This window comes from Centruroides vittatus, unplaced genomic scaffold (assembly GCF_030686945.1).
Source record: "Centruroides vittatus isolate TY-2023 unplaced genomic scaffold, ASM3068694v2 contig_979, whole genome shotgun sequence".
Classification (NCBI taxonomy): Eukaryota; Metazoa; Arthropoda; class Arachnida; order Scorpiones; family Buthidae; genus Centruroides; species Centruroides vittatus.
In genome coordinates, this window is record NW_027122650.1 from 414,553 (window position 1) to 437,247 (window position 22,695).

General features: G+C 30.3%; 1 protein-coding gene and 1 long non-coding RNA gene across 2 annotated transcripts; both read left to right on the top strand.

Moving 5' to 3' along the window:
* Positions 1–5,483: 5,483 nt before the first annotated feature.
* On the top strand, positions 5,484–16,633 carry LOC136985827 (bone morphogenetic protein 2-A-like). Its single transcript, XM_067283186.1, has 7 exons — positions 5,484–5,850; positions 12,686–12,903; positions 12,981–13,280; positions 13,366–13,566; positions 13,642–13,878; positions 13,960–14,072; positions 14,550–16,633. The coding sequence occupies exons 1-7, from the start codon at positions 5,624–5,626 to the stop codon at positions 14,670–14,672; spliced, it is 1,419 nt and encodes a 472-aa protein (XP_067139287.1). The 5' UTR covers positions 5,484–5,623; the 3' UTR covers positions 14,673–16,633.
* A 2,560-nt stretch (positions 16,634–19,193) lies between these two features.
* On the top strand, positions 19,194–21,604 carry LOC136985822 (uncharacterized). The gene is made up of 3 exons (XR_010882397.1): positions 19,194–19,345; positions 20,825–21,040; positions 21,182–21,604. It is a non-coding gene; the product is annotated as an uncharacterized lncRNA (long non-coding RNA).
* The last annotated feature ends 1,091 nt before the right edge of the window (positions 21,605–22,695 follow it).

Genomic DNA, 22,695 nt, shown 5'->3' on the forward strand with positions numbered 1-22,695 from the left:
TTTATTGCTAGTCAAAGACCGTCTTTGAAAATAATAATAGTAATAATAAATACACTTAAAAGTAAAGACTTCCGCGATGTATCTTGCGGTGTTAATCTTCTATAGCATTGTCTTTATTTATTCGAATTGAAATCATACTTAGACATTCCTTTATTAAGATTTAATGCAATTTATATAATTTACGCTCGAATCTAGCCTACAGTCCTATTAGATTTTAATTTAAAAAATAGCTTTATATCATATGTTAAACATAATTTTATCTGGTAAAATTCCAGTATTAATAAGCTACTGACATATAAATATTTAATTTAACTATTTTATTAACATAATATCAAAATAATTTCGAAATTAAAGCATAATTTTAGTTCTGTTTAGGCATATAACAATAACATACGCGTTATTCTTTATTCATTTACATAGCTTTCATACTAATATAACTTCAGTCTATATCAGGATTGCCAGTCTTGTTCTTGCATTGACCCCATATAGAAAACATTCTTTTTAATCGACCCCTGTTAAAATTTTTTGTTACTTCCCAAGAATTTGCGTAATATATCAAGTAAATTATTAAATCAGTTAATAATTTTTCCACATAATTGTTATTATTCTTCTTTGAAAATTATCTGAAATTCTCGAAAAGTACAATAAATATCTAGTTTTTCCATCGACTCTCAATTAACCTCTGGAGTTGAATCGATCCCTTTCAAAATTCCATTGACCCCCCGAGGGTCTATATCGACCCCGTTGGGAATCCCTGATGATATATTAATGACAACAAACGAGACAAACTTTCCAGCAAATACCGACTTTAAGACACTCGTTAAATGATAAGAATAATATAAGATTAATTGTGTTGTTTCGGGAAATCCTCTCGACGTCTCGCAAAAAGTGGAAGACGATGACTCATTTCAATCAAAAATAGATCAAAAAGATGTGTTTGAACACTCGGCAAGATATTTCAGGCAAATACTTCGGAGAAGATGCTCAAAATATCTCAGTCTCAAATAGCCTAAAAGCGAATGGATAAAGACCAGGCAATTAACAGTTATTTTCTCCATTCGAATGAAAATTATTATAACTCTTTATTGACTAACAAACGAATCTTTAAAGTCGAAAGAAAGAATTTCAAAATTTCAATTAAGAAATATTAATGGAATGGAATTCGTACTTCGTATCTTAATCTGGAAGATTTATGCTCCAAGGCAAATAACTTACTTTACTAGAGTGACGAGACAGTCTGCATCCTCTTTTGACGTGAGTAGTTCGCGGTTATTTTATTCTAGAACTAGAAATTTATGCCCCAAATATAAAGTCGACTGCTTGATATACAGACTGACATAGGGCCTACTAATAAATATATTATTTAGGCTACACTTATATGTCTATAACCTGAACGAATTATTTATTGTAAAATTTATGATCGTCGTTTTAAATAAGTATAAGCTAAAATTTAATAATATCGTAACGATTTTTAACTGCTTAAATGTTTTATGTGTATTTTAACTCTGCATCCGAAATTACACCGATCGATTCTTTAGGTTTGCCCACCGAAAAACCACCGAACACTGCTAGTTAGCGCCTGGCCAACGGACTAGCCGCGTGAAGTTTCAGAGTTTTTTCACATTTGTAACACCTAAATAGGTGCCAGTTTCCTGTAGAAAATCCTCTCGTCAGATTGCCAATCCGTATACAGATAATCGAGTCGATCCTTTAGACTAATTAAGACGACAGATATTTGGACATTAAGTCTACTTTAAAACGTTACGACAATCTTCTATTTTTATAAATGGAATTTAAGCACAAATTAAATTGATAAAATGTTTAAAATTTAAAATAAGTAACGCATTTATCTGATTTTTGAAACAAACCAAGCTATTTCAACATAGAAACAAATGAGAAAAGATTGTTTCTTTCTATTTATTTACATCATCCATTCTTTAATGTCACTTATTATTATGATTAACCTGTTAAAATTATTCAATCGTAATTATTTTTTAATTTTAAAGAGTAAAATTATGTACTCTACCTAAAGTAAGTCGGTGAAATAATAATAAATGATGATAATATTGGTTTTATGGACATTATTATATAATTTACTTCGATATTTAGGTTTAACATAGGTTTGTTTTCTCCATAAATTTGTTTAAAATATATTCTTTTTATATAAACAAATTAATATAAAATATGAAGTAGTCATTTATAGTATTTCATTAAAACACAGCATTTTAATTCCGCTAATAATTTCCAATTTAAAAGAAATAAAATCTTTAAAATAGAACAAAGCTAATCTAAGTGAAAGAAAATAAAAATAAAAAATATCGTTTACATTTTCCTTTTCTTCTTTTATATAATTTTAAAACCTTTCACATTAATAAAACATAAACCCAGTGGCTCGTAATAGCTTCGTGGGGCCAGGCGAATTTGAATTAAGGGCCCTTGTAAACTTACAGTGTTGATTTCAGACATTTTTCTTCGAGAGAATATTTTCTTAAAAAGATTAGTTTGGGCCCTCTGTTAATAGGGGACACAGGCAATTGCCCATTTTCTCCATAGGATAACACGCCACTAGATAAACAGTGGTTTTATTTAAAGAAAAAAGTTTATATATCGCCTGTTAAACTTACACACATTACAAAATATCGAAAATATAACTTTCTACAAAAGATATTGTATATTCCTCTCCTACTGCTCCTATTCCTAAAAAGTCCTGATCTACTGTACTTATAACGTCATACAATGCTTGTAATATGTGTTACTCTCGATGACCTCACTCAATATCTGTGAGACACTCGAAAATTCTAATAACAACGACTGTTAAAATGTCCAATCATGTTTTCTACCTGTCTACTCTATTATAAACGTCACAAATAAGAATATATTTGCAAAAAATATATATTTATTTATTTAATATTTGAATATCTGATTATTCACATAAATAATAGCTTTTAAAATGAATAATTTGCTGGATAATGGCGTAAACAGCTTTTATATTTCGTTTCAATCAAACTTGAAAAGAACTTATAAAACAAAGCGAAAGTTTTTATTATAATAAAGACTCGTTAACGCTATTGATGAGAAAAATGATAAAACAGAACCTTAGCAATTGTCTTTCGAATTGCGAATTGTCTGTGATTAACAGACAATTCATCAATTCATTTAATATTTAAAAGAAGTTTATTGACAGTGCGGTGTTGAAATAAAGTCGTTTCAACTACATTATCATTCGATAGAATATAAAAATTAAATTATATATTTATACTTTATATTATAAAACCACTACTTTACATGAGAATTTTATTCATTGTACGGTCAAAAATCTTGAATTTAATTATAGTTATAGGCCTATTGAAGTTATTCATTCGTATGGTTTGATACACAATCTACCGAGGATAGACTATTAAAGCAAATAAATTCCCCCTAAATAATAGGAAAAATTTAATAAACAATATTATTTTTTTGAATAATTATACTAAAATCAATCCATGCATTGATAACTCATGCTAATATTTTCTGTTTGCTGCATACAATTGAATCTATACTTTAGTCTAACGTAGGGATGATGCGTTAAGTATATAAGCTTATTTAAACTTATAGCATTATTATTATAAAATAGGTGAGGTTATTCTTTCTCACGTCCACAATAGAATTTAATAAATAAGTTTATATTTGCTGCTTATTATTAAATAAATTTAAGCTGCAAGAAGTGGTGCTCGACTCTTCCTGCTTTTATTTTTATAAATCAAAATATCTTCTAAACTAGAATAAAGTTTAAAGAAGTTCATCTTATCGACTGGTCTATTTTAGATTTTGGTGTTCTCTTACTCTACGGTGGAGTTTTTTTAAAGATTTTGCTACAATCTTTCAACTGGTACCTGTTAAATGAACAACCAGACAGTTTCTTTTGGTTCAAAACAACCCCAGTAAACAGTATCTAAAAATACTTGTCTGCGGCTTAGTGCAATTTCTATCGTACTAACCTTCAGACATAGATATTCTATCTTTATAAGAGAATGCTTGCAGTCAGGTGCTCTAAAAACATTTCTCGGAACTCATTACAAGAAGGTCAGACAATGTAGACACAAGGTTACCCAAATTTAGTTTAATGTACGGTAAGAAAATGTCTGGAAAACCAAGAGTTCCAGCCAAACCCGGATAGATTTATCTGCAATTCTCGAATTAAATTTCATTTTTTCGTGTTCCTCAGCCGGGTCTTTTACGGCGGTTAGCCTAAAAAATGTCTACTTTAAACTTGCAGTAGTTGCAACGAATTAAAATTTCGGGGATATAACAAAATTATAAGTTGTAACAGCGCAAGAAACCGTGTTTTTGGTCGACCGGATAAATAATTCTGGCACTTTTTGAGTCATTTCTTCGGGAATTTATAAAGTTCGTCACTTCCGCACTGGAAGAACCTGAATTAAGTCGCCAAGCAGTCTTTCGGGGAAGACCGAAGACTGGAATAAATCCAAGTCTGCTAAGTGAGTGACATGGGATGGGAGCCAAGTTTCTCTTTCCACACTTCGGGAGAACCAGTCGCGTAGGAATGGATGTTCGCCTGACCTCTGATCCCGTCTGCTTAGGCTGCACGTGGAAAGTTTCGGCTTCTTCTGTCTGGCCGTCTGAAGTGTTTCTTCCCGCCGCTACATTTTCCCCTCTCGTAGCCACTCCCTGTCTAACATTGCCAAGAAAATAGCTTTAACACGTGCGCCGCTTACTTGAAACATAAGTCGAGTCGAGGGCAAAACTTTTGACAAATATTTGCGAAAAATATAAATTTTATATTTTGCGCTATGTATTAACATTGGCAAGAGTAAATATTTTCTAAATAAAGCACACAGGGGAAAAAAATCCGCATTTTATATTTATCTTTTGATAATTTACAAAAGTTTATGTTCGAATATTTATTTATTCCATAAAACCGTGCAATTTATTTAAGACATTTCGAGGCTCAAGGCTCAATTATTAAAGTTACACATCTTATTTAAGCAAATTAAATATTATAATTAAGACCTCAATACAAGACCCGAGTTTGAAATTTTAAATGTTTTTCATTAAATTACATTCATTTCCAACTTAATATTAAGGGGAGTAGCAAATATATAACCTACAAATACATGTATATACCATACATTAAATTTTGTATAAAACTTTAGGAATAAGGAAACTTTTTTCCTATTGGGCAATCCAGGATATTAACCTTTACATTTGTTTAAACATTGGTTATTGGACGTGAGACTATTGAATAAAATAGCAAACTTTTTAAAAATCTTTCAGAGGAACTTGTGTAATGGCCGTTAAGAAATGAGAATTGGGATTAAAAAGTTTCTACATCCTACCTCCTTCGTTTCGCGACATTTGTTAAGTTGGAACCACCGTTAGCGAGACATGGTCGAACCAGACCAAAGAAGGTCGCAGGTGGCACTCCCAGTCGATCCATCTTCCTTAACCCTAAAGGCAACGTGGGTGGCACGAGGGGAGGGCCATTCCCTGACCTTGTCGCATTCGCCAGACACACCAACCTGAGGTCCTGTCTGTCGGTTGGGCGACACCATGCACACCAGTGGGTGGGGCAACTGACTGCCATATATAAAGGGGTGGCTGTCGCGATTACCGGGTTTTCACCATGCAGTTCATGTTCGTATACCTGGCTATCGTGGCGTGGTTGGGTGCCGACGGCAGAACTCTTCAGATATCACCCACACCTCTGCTGACGATAATCGATCCTTCGGCAGCGGCTACTTTGGAGGAAGAGACGACGGCCAACGCGTCTACATCTCTTTCCAATACGAGTTTGGCAGATTTGCAAACCGATAACGTTACGCAACGGCTTCAACTCAGGTATCGAGAAAGGTAACGAAACAAATTAATAATAATAATATGCAATTTGATTTCATTTACAGAAAAAATTCTCTTCTCCAAATCTGTTCTAAAATACAAAACATTTTTAAATTATATTTCATTTACGATATCGTTTTATTTTATAACTTTTATTTTTCTTGATTATTTAATGCTATTTAATTTAGTAAATTTAAAATATATTTTTTACTGATGTATTTTTAAATCTTATAAATTAACCATTGATTATTATTCAAATAAAGGTGGATCCATTATTTCAGAAGTGTTAAATGTCCTATCATTAATTCAAATCTGTAAAAACTATTTTAAATTTAATTCCCTATTCATTAGTTTATCACGAAGAAAGAATATCTGACATTTAAATGAAATCTTGAATTTGCCTCCATCTTAGATTTTTAAGCTCATTTTCACTTTCTCGCATTATATCATGCCAATTAATGATGATAATTTTACCGAACACCAATTAAACGTAACTTAACCGATCACCTGTTGAAGTTATTTTGTATTACTGTGCTGGTATTTTCCAATTAAGTTTTATAGTTTTTATTATATTTTATATCTAAATGTTAACGTTTTCTTGTATTTTTATGGAAATTTACATTGGTGTACAAATTTTCTTATTTTATTTAAATTCTACATGTATATAGGCCTATATTAAATATATTTAACAGATTAAGTTTGTAAAATTAATAGAGACGAGTCAAAGAGAAGTAAGTTTACAGATTATTTTTTTCTATATTAAAAAGATTACATTCTCGTTGTCGATATTTCTAGATAAAGGAAAATTGTTAAAGAAAATTAGTCTGACGTTAGAACATTTTACGCTTTTCATTATGTTACATGACGAAATTATTACGTCGCAGAATGAAGCTTTCTGCGAAAGGAGCTTTAGCTTTTTTTCTTTGTTTTTTTTTGTGCTTCGAATTTGTTAGACTTTTTTCTATTTCAAAACGTCAGGATTGTTTACCGAATGAAATATTTCTTGCATAATTTCTATTTTATTTCTTGCAGTTGTATTTTGGCGTTTTATGAACTCTTCGCCGATAGTCTTTAGCTTATTTTTTTCTGAGCCAGCTACATCCCGACTGTTGCTTAACGCTTCTTTGGGTCTATCCAATTATAGGCACTATATACTGCTGTCCTTGAATTATGTTGAAGGTCGCCGTGCTAAATTTAGGCCTCCTGTTCTCTCTTCTTTTTCTAATATATATATTTTTATTTGTCTTTAAAAAAAAATAAAAAAAAATAATTATGGAATCGCAATAAAAGAAAATGCGGCTTATCCTATTTCGTGTTAATTATTTTTCTTCGAATTAAATTGTGCATGCATGATTTTCGTTATTATTTTTTTAAATAAAAATGTAGCTTTTATAATATATAAAATTAAAAATCTTTTAAAAATCGATTTAAAATATTCTCCGTGATCATTTATTTTTTAGATTTTATCACTTTTTTCTATCATTTTTGTTATTGTAGTAGCCTACGCCTCTTTATATTTCAACTTAATATCGGGATTATTCAAAGCCAGTTCTAAGCTATTCTTATAAAAATTCAACGTTATAAATAATCACCGGTGGTGAAATTATAGCAGTTTCTACAGCTTGAATGTTTTTTCCGAGGAGATGATATCAAAATAGAAACGTGTCTACAGGCAACAGCTCTATTACTCACCTATTATCGAGGGATATCCTAGCTGTTAAAACGAAACAGCGTTGGGTTTGGCCGGAAGCTAGTCAAATAATTGACTTATCAATTATCCATTGATATATAATTCTACCTTAAAATATTTTCTTAGGTATCCAACCATTTGTACAGCGCCAATTATCTTTAGAAATGTTAGGATTCGATAGATGAATATTCTTCTTGTAAATAGAACATTAAAATGTTTACGAATACGTATACAAAATTGAAGAAAACCAGCGGATAGGAATCTAAAATAATTATTTTTTATGTTGGTTTATAAATTTTTGCAGAATTTTTCATAAAATTTAATATATTCCGATTAATCACCCAACGACTTAATATATAAATGATTGGCCTACATTGTAATTAAACCGTCAACATAACTTTTATTACGTATCGTATTTTATTTTTCTCGATACTACACAACGAGATCTTGGAAATAATGTATCGGTAAAACATTAATTATAATTTATTTATTTTTTATTTTATTTTAATTTTAGCTCTTCTAACGTTACAGTAAAAAAAAACGAAATTCTTTGGCAGGTATTCTAAATATTTTTGTAATTTTTCTAAAAATTTCGTGTTTAATTTATCTCATCAAACTTCAATTTAGTATACAATGATAGTGAGTTTTTTATGTTTTATTTATCTTCAATTGTTCGCTTCTCGCCTTACGAACTATGCGAGAATCAATTCATCCTAACAAAGTTCAAAGTGTAAAAATCAAGTTAAAAACCACACAAAAAATCGAATTAAAAATACAGAACCAAACAAGCATTCCTTCAGCATAAGTCTCGACTCTTCATTTTTGGATATAATCGCGATATCTCAGTCTTTTATGTACCGAAACGACGGAAAGAAAGTTAAGAAGCATCCACTTGAACTAATACAGAAAGATTTATACAGAATTTAAATATTGGAAACCTGGAGTATGTTGAGATTAAAACTGTCCCTTAAACTGTGTAAATATCATAATCAGGCTACAATAAAAAGAGAACAATTTTTAGCACAGTTTATTTTCAAGGAAAGAAATTGAATTCGGTTAGGATATTTTTGGTAGTTTGGATAGGAATATTTGCGATTGCAATGTGTATTTCATAAAATGATGCAATAGTGAGAATTAATAGGGTTGGAAAGAGTGCGCGAACGTATCAAAGAAGTTCTATTAATTATAACTTATTAGTAAATAATTATTTAATTCGAAAGCTCTTTATAGAAAATGCATTTTTATTTAAATTTTTCCTCATCCCATATTCAATTATAAGTAATAATTTTCTTTGTAGATCATATTAATTTTTATTTGGTTTATAATAAGAAAAATCAATGCTTATAAAATTAGTTTTACTTTCTAAGTTATTTATCAACCTGTGAAACTGAAACTGAATTTTATTTCCACGTCGAGCACCATTCGAGCACCACAGGTCTAATCTGAACTAATCAGTGTGTCTGCCTTTTTAAAATTTATTTTTATGTAATAAAGGTGTTAAATTTAATACTATAATCTTCCGTTAGTAGGCCGACCAGTCAGTTACAAAGACTACGTTTTGCCTTTAATTAAGATTCCCGTTCGTTAGTTCAAAGTAATTCAAATTGCTTTCGTTGACGAACTTTATTAAAGTTATTTACCCAGCTTCTAAAAAGCATATACTATAATACACTGTCAATAGAGTAGTCCCTCGGAAGTATAAACAAAAGTCGACAGGCTTTAACATGGTGTCATACGATACTCGGTTTCTCCTCAGCTTACCTAGAACTCCTCTCCCACTTTCGATCAATTATTCCGAAAAGTAACGAAAGAAACGTAAATGACGAGTGAGAGGAATTTCTTTTCCAAATATCGCTCGTCGCTTAGAATTCCTCGAGAATAATTTCCACGAATGCTTTCTTTTAATTAATTAATAAAATAGTTTTTTAAAAAATCACCTTAAAGTTAAGATCTCTCGAGCTTTAGTTATTACGAAGTTTGAGGTCTACAGTTACGGATGGAAGAAGAATGGCTCGGTCTTTGATTAGAAGTCAATCAAAGAACGAGCATTTCTCTTCCATACGTAACTCCTTAATTAACGGAAATTCACAGATTTTTGCTGAAATGCAAAGTACTGCCATCTGTCTGCCTGTCTTTGATAAATGTTCAAGAGAATGTCTTGAAAAACGTACCTACTTCGAAAAGCATTTCTAAATTGGTCTTTAATAAATTTGAATTTTCTTTCTCTTTTAATTCCTAAAATTAGAAGGAACGGTAATAAAATTTGTTTTAATTTCTTATATTTAATAGACTAGAAATGAACATTAAAAATAAAAACAAGAACCTAAAAAAAAAAAAAAAAAATTAGCATCACTTTCAGATTCGCACTTCCCAGAAGTAAATTGATATTCTGTCAACATATTGGTAAATTTAAATTCAATATATTTGTTTATCCACTTAAACAAAATATATATAGACCTATAAGCCTATATCATAAATTCGTAATTCTCTCACAAATTATTCTAAATAATTAGATTGTGTTTTTTCTGTTCATGTTCAAATCAACCGAACACAGCTTGGCTTTACGACTAAGTTTAAAATGATTGACATTTTAACTAATTTAATAAATTTCTATTACGAGAATTTGAAGTTAAATGTTTTAGATTAATTAGAAAATGTGTTTTCGAATTAAAATATTTTACATATTTTTTTTTTTTTTTTTAGATTTAAACCTAAAACTAAATACGTCGTCGAAAGTCGTGGTGTAATTCCATTCTTTATAAAAATTGTATGTTGTCGTTCAAAAAATTTTCTTTTTCGGATAAGTTCTTTGACAAAGAAATAAATTGAATTTCTATCGTACATGTAAAACAGTTAATGTATTGTGTTCTATTCTATTATTACATTTATTTATTTTCCTTTAGTTGTAACTAATATGCCCGAAAAATCCGTTCGAAAAGAGTTGATTGAATTCCTGTATCTAAATATCCGTTTTATGTAAACTATGAGATTTTATTAAGTCGTAAATATATCTGTAATTTGAGAATTTTCTTTCATTTTTTAATAAGTTTCTTACTCTTCTCTATTATTTTATATGAATAAATTGAAGGTTCTCTTAAAATTTCTTTTTAATAGAGAATCTACATAATACTGGATACTCCTCATCTTCCGCTTCTTCGTTATTTAACTGAATGAAATAACTAATTATTGTTAGTATAAAGATATAATATAACTTATCATAAATATCTACTGCTAAATAAATAATATACAGTATGAAACGCTTCTTGATAGGATAACTTATGTTAAATATTCAATTGGCTGTTAATATGCCTCAAAACCAAACTTATACCGACCACAAATGACTGTTTTATCATTTCAATTTTATTGACTCCAATATGCATTTCGGACGTATACAATATTCTATCTACATAAACATATTAACATAAGAACAAGCATCATCTTAACCCCTACAACAATCAATGCATATTGGAGTCAGTCACCTTAAAGTCATTTGTGGTCGTTATAATAATTTTGGTTTTGAGACATATTAATAACCAATTGAAAATTTAAATAATAATATACATATATATTTGCATAAAATATGCCATATTAAAGAATAATTCAGAAAAGATGAAGAAGTTAATATTATCTTTACTTCGAATGCAATAAGTCGCAACCGAAGTCGGAAAAATGGCGTCTATACCTCGTAGATCATCTCGTATGCTAGAATTCCATTTTATATGATTTCAGCCCATAAAATAATGAAGAATTGAAAACATTTGAGTTTATAAAGTGGATAATCTTTTATTTTTAAAAGATATTTGCATTGCATTTCGTTATATCAGGAAAATATTTTCTAAAATGGTAATTATTGACAAATTCTCTATAATCAGATGACATTTTTATTAAATGATTTATATTAAATGAATTAATATTTTCTCTATATAATAACTAACCAATTATAGCTTAACTATAATGCGAAATTGTTAGTTTTTCTCTTTTTTAAAATTATTAAACAATTACTTTTGTAACGATATTGCAAATTAAGTAAACGAGGCGTGACAATCGATAAAATCAAATCGCAAAATTTGTCTATTGTTTTACTTCTGCTGTTGTATTTTATTCGATGTTCGACGCTTTATGTCTACTTCCTCATTGTTTCGAATGCTATTCCTGTCTTATCGCTTCATTTGATCTTCCATTCTTTCTGTTTACTTATAGTCATCATCAATCTAACTCTATCTTTACCTTTACAATTTCTCAATTTAAGTTTAAAAAAAAATGAGAAAACGTATAAGTACTGTACAGAGTTAGATTGCTGAAGACTATAAAGTAAACAGAAAGCTTTTTTAAGTTTTCAAGATTTTATAAGTAACTTTATAATTGTGCATTTAGTTAATATCATTTTATTCTAGAACTATATTCAATTAAGCAAACGTGGATGAAAAAAATTATTTACAGCGCTTCGTTGTTTACGAATTCTGGTTTGACTCTTTGTTAAAGTCGCATAAAGACTTTGTGAATAGGGTGACTCTATGAAGAATGAATAAACAGGTGTCTGGACCTGCAGACAAGATAAATATAGACAGCCCTCCCTGCCAGCCGATGCTATTTTTTTTATTCGTTTTACTTCCTGTCTACGTTATCCCTTGACGTGTGTTGTGAATCAATGTGCATCAAAGACAAATCAATAGGCTATATTAATACATCAATCTTACTAATATTTACTAAAAAATTCCTTTTCTTTTAGTAAATGACTTTCTAATTAAACAAGATTAGCATAAAATTTCGAAAAAATTTATATTAAAATCCAGTTGGCAATTATACAAAATTTAAGAATGTCATTTCTTAAACATAACTTACAGCTTCTTTATTCGTGTCGCCATCTTTGAATTTCAGTTTATTTTATTTTATTTATTTATTTTTTAAGTTTTATTCCTGTTATAAGTATTAAAATAAAGTTATTTTATCCTTATTTATGACTGTCTGTAACTTCTTTGTGTTTCTAATTATTTAAATAGTAAATTTATTCAACAGAATTCTACTTTTAAAAATAAATTTTAAAACAGTTTTCTTCAATGTGGCATTTTCATCACCTAATTGATAATTTCTCATACTTTTCTTTAAAATAGACTTTGTAGTTTATTCGATTAAATTTGTATTTTGTAAATCTCTTGATAGGAAAAAACAAGAAAGACTTTTTCTTATTCAAGCACAGATTCTTCAGAGACTGGGAATTTCCAGGCAACCAAACATAACATCTCCATACATCTCGGATGACGAAAGGAGCAGAATGACACAATTATTCGAAAAAATGCATCAGATAAGATCCCACATCAACGACATCGATCGACCTTTTCGTCTGTATGCAGAAAGGATGCAAAGTTTTTATCCTTCTTGTGAGTATAAAAATCCTTTCTTCCATTTTAAATTCAAAAATCCTTCGAATTTCTTTCTTAACTTTTCGATTTTGCAGGTACTTTGCCAAACAATACCGATCGAAACACGTGGGACAATCAGAACTCCTTTCGCATTTTCTACGACGTGTCCGTTCCTCGAGCTCTCATTAACAACGAAGTCAACATAATGTTGGCAAAATTGCGACTTTATAAAATTAATAATTTAGAAGTAAATCCGGAATGCGCCAACTGGGAACAAAACGTTTCCGCTTTACCTCGATACAATATGCTGGACGTGCTGATGCACAGCAGTACAACGTGCGGTTTGAGCGTATCCATTTACCAGTACACCAAACCGGTCAGGGCTAACAGAAGAGGTAAATTAACACGCAATCAGAATTAATTCGTTCATTTAGTGGAAGGCAATGGTAGAAACCAGAATAATACTTTTAAAAATTTCAGCAAAGAAGCGCTTCATCGACTCTCACACCGTTCCAGCTGATTATCGAGGTTGGGTAGAGTTTAACGTGATAACGTCGCTCAGTCAATGGTTAGATAATCCACAAAGAAATTACGGTTTCGACGTCGAGGTAGAAGATGCCTTCGGTAACAGATTAATTCCAAGTCATTACTTCAGAAACGTTAATTGCTCCGATGACTATGGTAAATATATCAACTTCTCTATAACAATTCCTGTGTATAACATGAGGATCTACATTTACTCGTTTTATTTTTTAGTGATTCGCGACCCTCCCTTTCCCAATATCATGGATATTCATCCGGAAATGGCCGAAAACGATTCCTCTTTGTTCGATAACGAAACTTATCCCACTTTAGACCTGCAAACAGCAGAACTGACCAGAGAAGAACCCGAACCTCAAACCGTAGAAAACAACGATAGAATATTAAAGAAGAGAAGCGTTAATCATCGTACATTGGGGTGTCGTCGAGTGACGCGTTACGTATCCTTTCAAGGTAACAAATCTCCGAATATTTTTTAAAAAGTTTTTGAAATTTTTATTATTATTTTCAACTCTCGAATATTTTTCTAATTAGATTTAGGACTTAATGAAATTATAATAAATCCCGAAGGTTTTAATTTTTCTTACTGTTTGGGAAATTGTATATCGAAACACCAAGAAACTTACAACAGTTATTATCTTCCAAAGGTAATTCAAAATATCCGTTTATAGTAAATATTTTATTATCGTGTTAACTAAAGATAAATATTAATGCAAAGAATGCAAAACTTTTCAAAATTTTAAAATGTCGCACCGTAAAAATACATTTAAAATCTTAAATTCGGTATCATCGCAAGAATAATTGCACTTTTATTTTACGTGTTATTTGCTTTGAAATTTAAACTGTTTAATTATAATAAATTATTTTATTATTCACGCTTAGTACAGTACAGAAGTACAGAAATTGTGTTTGCTACCAATATTTCTAATAATTAAGTAAATAATAGCTTGACGTGTGCTTTTTAAAGCACACACTGCTAAAAACAAACACACGAACAAGTTATTAAAGCACGCGTTTATAAGAATATTGTTAAACGTTCAAAGAATACATTTTAAGACTTACAAAAAATTAAAAATAAGTTGTAAAATATTTGTTTAAAATAATAAATTACCTTTTTTTGACAGAATCGCTGCGTACCAGTCACTTACGAGCCTTTCGCTGTAACTGTAATAAATTCCAAAGGAGAAGCGAAAAATTCCACAGTAGACAATTTTCTAGCATCCGAATGCGGATGTAGAATCACATAAAATCGGAGGATGCAAGAAAAATTGTGTAAATATTAAGTAGATGTAAAGCATAATTACGGAAATTATCGTGGAAAGACATTTCATTTTCAATATTAATCTCACCCGAGTTATCCATATAAGTTACATAAAGCCATTCAAACATTCGACCATTCACAAATTTGTACACAATACGAAGCTCGTGTACTGTACAACACAGTACGAAATTCATAGATTGTTTAAGAGAAACAATATTATTAAATTCTTCTGTGAATGTTTACAGTGGGAATTCATAATTGTACAAAAACACTTTTATAATACATATAAATTATATTAAGTGTAAAACATCGATGGCATGCGAATTCTAATTACATGTATACTATAAAATTATCGAATGATTATTAAGAAAAAATCATACGTATAATTTATAAAGAAAATCACTCGATTTTATAAATTTTCGGAAAAGGTAAAACGCCTTTCGTTTATCATTAATTTAGTTATTCAGTGCAATTTCTTTTATTGTTAATAACTAAAATGTTCATTCGAATTATTATCCAAAATTAACAATAATTCATCTGTTCGTAGATTTCTGTTTGAAATAAAATATATTCAAAAAACAGTGTAAAAGTGTTGCCTCCATAAATTCTGTTTACTTCTCCACATTAATAAAAGATAAAAGCGGTTTCGGCGGAGCGAATATCAAGACAGAGATGCTAATTTGAAAGAGAAGAAACACACAAAAAAAAAGAACAAAAAAATAGGATTTGTTGTCTGGACTAAAGTTAAAAATAAATGTTTTTCTCTCGAACTCAATAACCTGACTGATGGCTGCCAAAAACTAAGACGGCCACATTCCATACTTTGCCAAGTAATTACGCAATTAAACTTTCACAGAAATTGAATCGTAAAATGGAGGAAGGGGGAAGAGTTTCCCGATTTTCATTTCCTTCTTCTGATAAGACTCTGCCTTTCTTTAAATTTACAGTCACCCGAGCTACGTTACTGAATAAATTTACAAACGATATCCATTTAACTAGGCTAATTATTTTATTAAACTGTATTTTTCCCTTCCGTTTTAAAAAAATTTCAACGTAATTAAAAGTCAATTGTACCTACTACTTTACGCGTTACATAATTATATTAATTATAATTTGTAAAATGAAAATCGTAAGGATGCGATATCTTCGGTAAAGTGTCCATTATCAGAGTAATAATTTTTGAATGGTGTGGAAAATACTGTGTGGAAAGTGTAGGAAAGGGAAACGCGATGCCGCGTGACATAATTTTCATTTAGTTATCCCTAGGCGCGCAGTAATTATGGCGTAAAGTGCAGCTGCCGCGGTCGGAATCCGGGAGATTCACGCACCAGGAAATTGCAATTTGTCTTCCCCTCTTTGAAGAAACTGCGCATCGCGCATTTGGGATCGATTTCTGACCCCCGAGGGACGTTTATCGTTCATCCCTGGTGACGGAACAGCGTCGTTTCCGGACGATAACGTTCTACTCGAAAGAACGGAGGCATTAATAAATCCGGCATATGTTACACTTTTTACGGCGAATTTCCAATCCGAAACATTAACCGTTCGTCCGTTTGTCTGCCTGGCTGGCCGCGAAAATCATTCCGTAATTCAAAAAAATGGATCGTCCCCGCCAACATTCACGTGAAGATAACAATCGACCCGCATACAACAACTAAAAAAAAATGTCGTCGCCGTGTTTCTGTATTCACGAATGTCTATTTGCAAAAGCGTGTGTATGAAATTATGCCATTCATAATTTAAAAATGGTCGACGTTCTATATGAAAACATGTAATTTGGTGACAACTTTCATATTTATATATCAGCGCCATCTGCTAATCATTTTTTACACTAAGTTAAACACTTGAATTATAAGAGATGTAAAATGTCTTGACACTCGATATTAGTGTGTTGGAAAAATGATTTTGATTTTGTATTTTACCTTTAATAAATGATTTTTTTTTTAATTTTATTATTCAGAAATTATTGTTTATAATATTTATTAGAATTGAAATTTTTTGAAAATTCTTCACCATCTAGTGTCTAAAAATAAAGCTAGACCGACCAATTTGGTGTGTGACCTCATCATATTTTATCCGAACCTCATATCTCCTCCGGGAATGTAAACCTTTTATCTTCTAACAAGCGGTGTAGGATAAGGACAAATAAAATGATTTTATCAACTGCCAGACTCGATTTCACTGTCGGGAAAATTTAATTATACCTTTTCCTTCCGTCCTCGCGATAATTAATTGATTACATTTTATAATTTCTATGGCAAATATTTATCTAATAAATGTTTTTGATCATTAATTAAAAATTACGTATTGTACAGTACAGTACGTTAACATACAAAAAACCTGTTCCTAACGGAACCTACCGAACTGGAAGACTATTCGATCCGGTTTACACAGGTTTCATTGGTATTAACTTTTATATGGTATACACATACCATATAAAAGTTAATTCAGTGAAACCTGTGTAAAGCGGACTCGTACGGTACGAAATATTTTCCTAGTTTGGCAGGTTCCGTTTGTAAACAGGCTTTTTTTAAACACAGAAAATCCTAAGAATTTCTGCCGTTTTGGACAGGTTTTACTGAATACAACAGTTTTTTTGGTGGTTTGCATTTTATGTCTGTGTACAAAATTGCAACATTCGAACATAATTTGAAATTTTTATATTGTTAAAAACAATACAAATGACGAAAGTACTATTTATACTTTAATTCAATGCAATAAAATATTTTGTGATTATTATTATTATTTACATTAATGGTAGAATTTATTATGATTAAACGAGAGAAACTTACTCTCCAAAATTCTATAGACCAAGAAAATATACGCACTCTATAAGAAATATAGTAAATTATTCTTAAAATGTATTATGTACTAAAGGTAAACACTATATTAATACGTAAGCGTATGTGTCATATACAAAATAATTGTGACCATCTACCTACGACTTACTCGCAATTTTATCTGTCAATCGAAAAGTTTGGGCATCACATTTAAAATGACCAACAAAGTCAAAATGAGAGTAATGTAAACCTAAATTCAATTTTCTATTATTCTATTAACACGATTAAAAGAAAAAATGTCGCGATAGATAGATTAACTCTACGTAAATATTTATTGATTAAACGTACTGTACAGATTGATTTTACTAATTAATGAAGTTATTGAAAAATCCAATTTATATTATCCCTATCAAATGTATAGTACAGTACTGTACTGTACATTAAACGTTAAGTATACTATGCTTATTTAATTTTTTTGCTTTCCAATTTTTTTTTCTAAATGAAATGTGAACAAAAACATTTTAAATAATATCTTCAGAATTTTAAATCCTTTTAACTCGTAAATATGCAAATTTTATTTAAAAAAAAAAAAATGTTACTTCTTAGACTAACATAACATTCTTAGCTTAAATTTTTCTACAAGAGATGTTACATGGTATGAGAAAAGTCCGGGCTATTCTTCTTGAGCGGTGGATTTAACTACAAATTAATTCTAATTTTTTCGAAAATGGTGGGCCAAAAGAAGATTTGCTAACGAAACAAAAGTTACATTACTCTAAAATAATTAAATGACTATGTAATCCCATATAAATCGTCGTAGACTGTTAAAATTACCTTTATCACTCTAAACTACCTCGAATAGCCCAGAGATATTTTCATGAAGTTGTTCACTTATTAATAGGTTCATTGTTCACTCATTATAATTCATAATATAATGTGAACTGTTGAAAAAATCTATTCAAGAGTGCTTTATTAATTAATCACACGATTAAGCCTATATTTTTTAGCGTAACAACTCTACCATACAGTAGTTGTTATGTTTAATATTATCTTTTCTTATAGGATAATTTATTTGTCTTGCTTAAATTTTTTTCGTTTCAATATACTCTCTCTAATTCTCTTTAGTTCTTTAACTTACTATCGTTCGAAGTCATTGTTTATGCCTTTACATCTCTATTACGAGGGGTTATAATACGGGCATCATTGTTCTTTTTCTTTATATGAACCATACACATTAATTTATGCTTTAGATAATATCTGTTGCACAAATTTTGTCTGGCATTTATCCAATCTGATTTCTTTGTGACGACTTCTCATAATAATAATAATAAACAAATAGAAATTATAATGGCATTATTAAACTTTTAACGATCGAAAAAAAGAACGAGATGCAAATTTCATCGTTAAAATGTGGGAAAATTGTGTTAAATTCAAATCGAAATTTGACTGGTTTTATTTTATATTGTGAAATATTTAATAACTGAATATAATTTGTGATCAAAATGATATTTTCTTAGTGTTTTAAAAAAAATAGAAGACGTAAAGATGTAAATAAATATTAAACATTTCGACGACAAAATTTAAATTCGTTTTTTATTAATTTGTAAAAATATTTCACGAAAAAGAAAGTCGTAATTGATTCGATTAGCATTTATAAATAATATAAAGTTTAAGCAATCGGCAATTGTGAAAAAATCGCGTTATCATCTTTTTGAAGTAAGCCTATTAATTTAGAAAGAAAAGGAATAGAATTCCCTTAAGAAAAAGTATTTCTTTTGTTCAAATGGATCTTTATTGAGACATTTTTATTCTGTGAAATCAACCGACACGTCTCCATTCTCTGGAGTGAAGACAATGCATAAAAATATAAAGTTTTGACGTAAAAGTCCCCAATTACGCACAGAATATTAGCTTGAAACTTGATATATTCTATCAGTCACGTATTTTACTATCTCTCTTAATACAAAACATAATGACATAATGATTGTATAATTTATATTATGAATTAAATTCAATGAATCCTTACGACTCGAAAGCAATTTCAGCATTCAATAGCATAGAAACTATAAACGTACAAAGAATTTCTAAAACCAAATAAATTATTATTATATTTTTGTATGAGATTTAATTGTTTTTAACATTCTCTAAATGCCTTGACTCTTTAATATTACAAAAAGTAGATTTGGTGACAACGAAAAGTCATAAATGACGTTAGCACAATTTCATAAATTTGCTTATTGCTTATTTTAGTTTATTTTCCACGTTTTAAATCTAAAATTGATGGCGATTTCATAATTAATTTCACCAATAATCAGTATACAGTACGAACGTTGGCCAAAAAGGAGTAACAAGTGCAGATTAAGGGCGATTAAAATGAAAAATAACGGCGTTAAACTGAACTTGGTATTAATTTTATTTATAATTTTTAACTATTTTGAGTCACTTAAACGTGTATTTTTATTCAAATTCACCATAAAATATTTTATTAAATTATCTTCTGATGTGTTTATTCTACGTCGACAGCGAGTTTCTAGTAAACCTTTTTACTTTTTAAAGTATTTTCGTAAATAAGTTAGAAATTTAAAATTTTTTTGTTAATGTAAAACTTCTTTCTACCCGTTGTACAGTACAATAGGGGCGTATAAGTTACAAGCTGGTTTCGCTTGTTTTACGATTGTGTCTGCAGCAGATGTTCTCGTTCACCTGATACGCATCAGTTAGAAGTGCAAAAGATGAATAAGCCGGGATTTAGCCCGGAGGCACGCGCTTATTTGGCCAAACCTGTGCTAAAGAGGGACGTCTTTTTTGTCGGAGATGATTTCCCGCCAATTTCACGCCGGTACGGTCACGTGACGTAAAGGTCGTTTGGGAGGAGAATGGACGACAGCATAATTATGATGGATCGATATTTCGCCGTCGGTGGCGTCGACTAATGAGGCCGTGACGCAATATAAATAAACAATGAATTTTTACCCTCTTTAATTGGCTGAAAAAACAATGCAGATGACTGAAGATAGCCATTAATGACGTCCGATGCGTAAGGGTACATCTAACTTTTACTATTTAATAAAGTTCATTTTTTTTCCTTGTTTTTTCGATTGGCTCTACCGTCTCAGCTTTAAAAAAATGTATATAATTTATAATATAATATAATTTATAGTTAATAAATAAAGAGAAAGAGAAAATTTCATCTCATAAAAGACCGTAAAGAATCTTAATTAAATTGTACCATTACTCAATAAACCCGATTTATTTACCGTACTACTTTAGGAAGAATTTTATAAAATAATTATTTTAAGGAAAATCAAGAAGAATTAAATTAAATATCTTGAGGAATAATTCTTATTTTCATCGACAGATGGCAACTCACTCGCAACTGGAGAGTGGAATCTAGTATGACGCAATCTTTACTCACCGTTTCCTTTGTACCAATGACCTCGAGTGGCGTCGTTATTCGAGGCCTTCGGCTGTCATCGTTTCATTTTTAAACACGAAGTGTAAATAAATTAAGAAGAGATAAAAATCTCCGAAATAAAAATTACAGCCAATCGCTTTTAACGTTATCAAACGGACGGTGTGTACGGAGTAAGCCTACTTCTCTTAAACTTCAGATTTAAAAACAACAAACGTGACGTAACTGAAATTTTAAGACGAAAAGAATTAGGGAAATTTTTCTTTTTAGCTTTTGAGAATTACTCGGATTCGTCTTTTCTAGATACGGGTTATAAATGACAGGAAAATCGATTATATCCGGAAGGAAGAGTGGGGCGACGAGCTAATACCCGCACGGAGTCACCCGCAGCGCAGATTATCGGCGGGGTGACACGCCGAATGATAGCCGGAGATTTAAATAATAGAGTCGATGCCCAACCCACCGAAGATCGACGGGGGACTTCGACCGCTACACTGCCAACTCTACCACGTCACACAATGGTCCCTCCTTCCGCTTTTTCGCACGAAATCTCGCTCCCCTATCAATTTTTACTTTCCACCGTCATTGCCAATATAGTAAATTAAGCTTTCTTCGTTACATTTTTATCGACGGAAGTGAGAAAGGCGTTATTTAAAATTCAAATGAATCTAAAGATAATGACAATAATAAGATATTCGAGTAACAAGTAAGCTTAATGGAAAACTGTGTGAGAAAGACTTGTTACTTTGAAACCAAGTAGAAATTTATAGCAATGAATTTCGTTACTATCTACATTTTCATGATGTCGATGCTGATTAAAAATGTAAATAACTCTTTAAAATTATTCTCACTCGTCCGTCTTTAAAAATTAATTGAGTTATTGTTACTTCTTTAGTTCCTTTTGTGATAAATTGCATTTTTTTCCTGCCATAATTCGACTCCTCCACGTTAAATTTTGACGTTAATGACTCATAAATAAGCCTTAGAATTTTGAAAAATATCCTTTCAATTCTTCCAAATATCTGTCTAAACTAAATTGTATTTTGCTTTAATGCGTTTTAAAAAGAAATATTCTTAATAAGATGGCCGCCGTTTAGAGATAGCCCTTGTTGGAGGTTCGACTGTATAGACTACAGTACTTGTAAATACAGTACTTGTAAATTTAAAACACGAAATAATGATCGTTTAAACTGATAAAACACAGAATAATCTATAATTTTAATTAGTAAGCCAAAAAATAACGATTTGCAGAACTCCAGATATTCTTATTATAATTATTTCTATAGTTAAGTCTTCAAAATTAATTTAAAAAATTACCAAACAAATAAAATTGTTCGATTCCATAGAAACAGACTGTAAACTTTTCTGTTAAACAAGAACGATTAGAAAGGGTGCTTCTTATAATCAAATTTTTCTTGGAAAAAGCTGATGATAATTCACCTGTCTATTTGAATAAGAGCTATCTTTTACTTTGAAAAAAAGTACTACAAAATAGTAAACAGGCTATTGTTTAAATGACGTCGAACCTCTGCATACATTTGTAAATAAATTCATTAATTACCTCATTTTTAATATCGTTTATGATAATCTATTTACATATTGACAACTTATGATTGGTTCGGCATAGTTTTATCATCATTAACATAATTGGTTTAAGTTTTATTAATGATTTCGTTTGTTAAAATCATGGATCTAATTTCAAATTAGAATAGAAATTTCTAATTGGTGAGCTAAATTTTTGTAGTAATAATTAAGTTACTAATATTAAAATTGATTTTTCATATAAGGTCGAACCTCCAATAACGGCCAACTGTAAA

Excerpts from the sequence above, each read along its gene's own strand:
- LOC136985827 (XM_067283186.1), top strand. The coding sequence starts at position 5,624 with ATGCAGTTCATGTTCGTATACCTGGCTATCGTGGCGTGGTTGGGTGCC. Across the intron at positions 13,879-13,959 it reads GCGTTACGTATCCTTTCAAG|ATTTAGGACTTAATGAAATT; the intron begins GTAACAAATCTC and ends TTTTCTAATTAG. Across the intron at positions 14,073-14,549 it reads ACAGTTATTATCTTCCAAAG|AATCGCTGCGTACCAGTCAC; the intron begins GTAATTCAAAAT and ends TTTTTTTGACAG.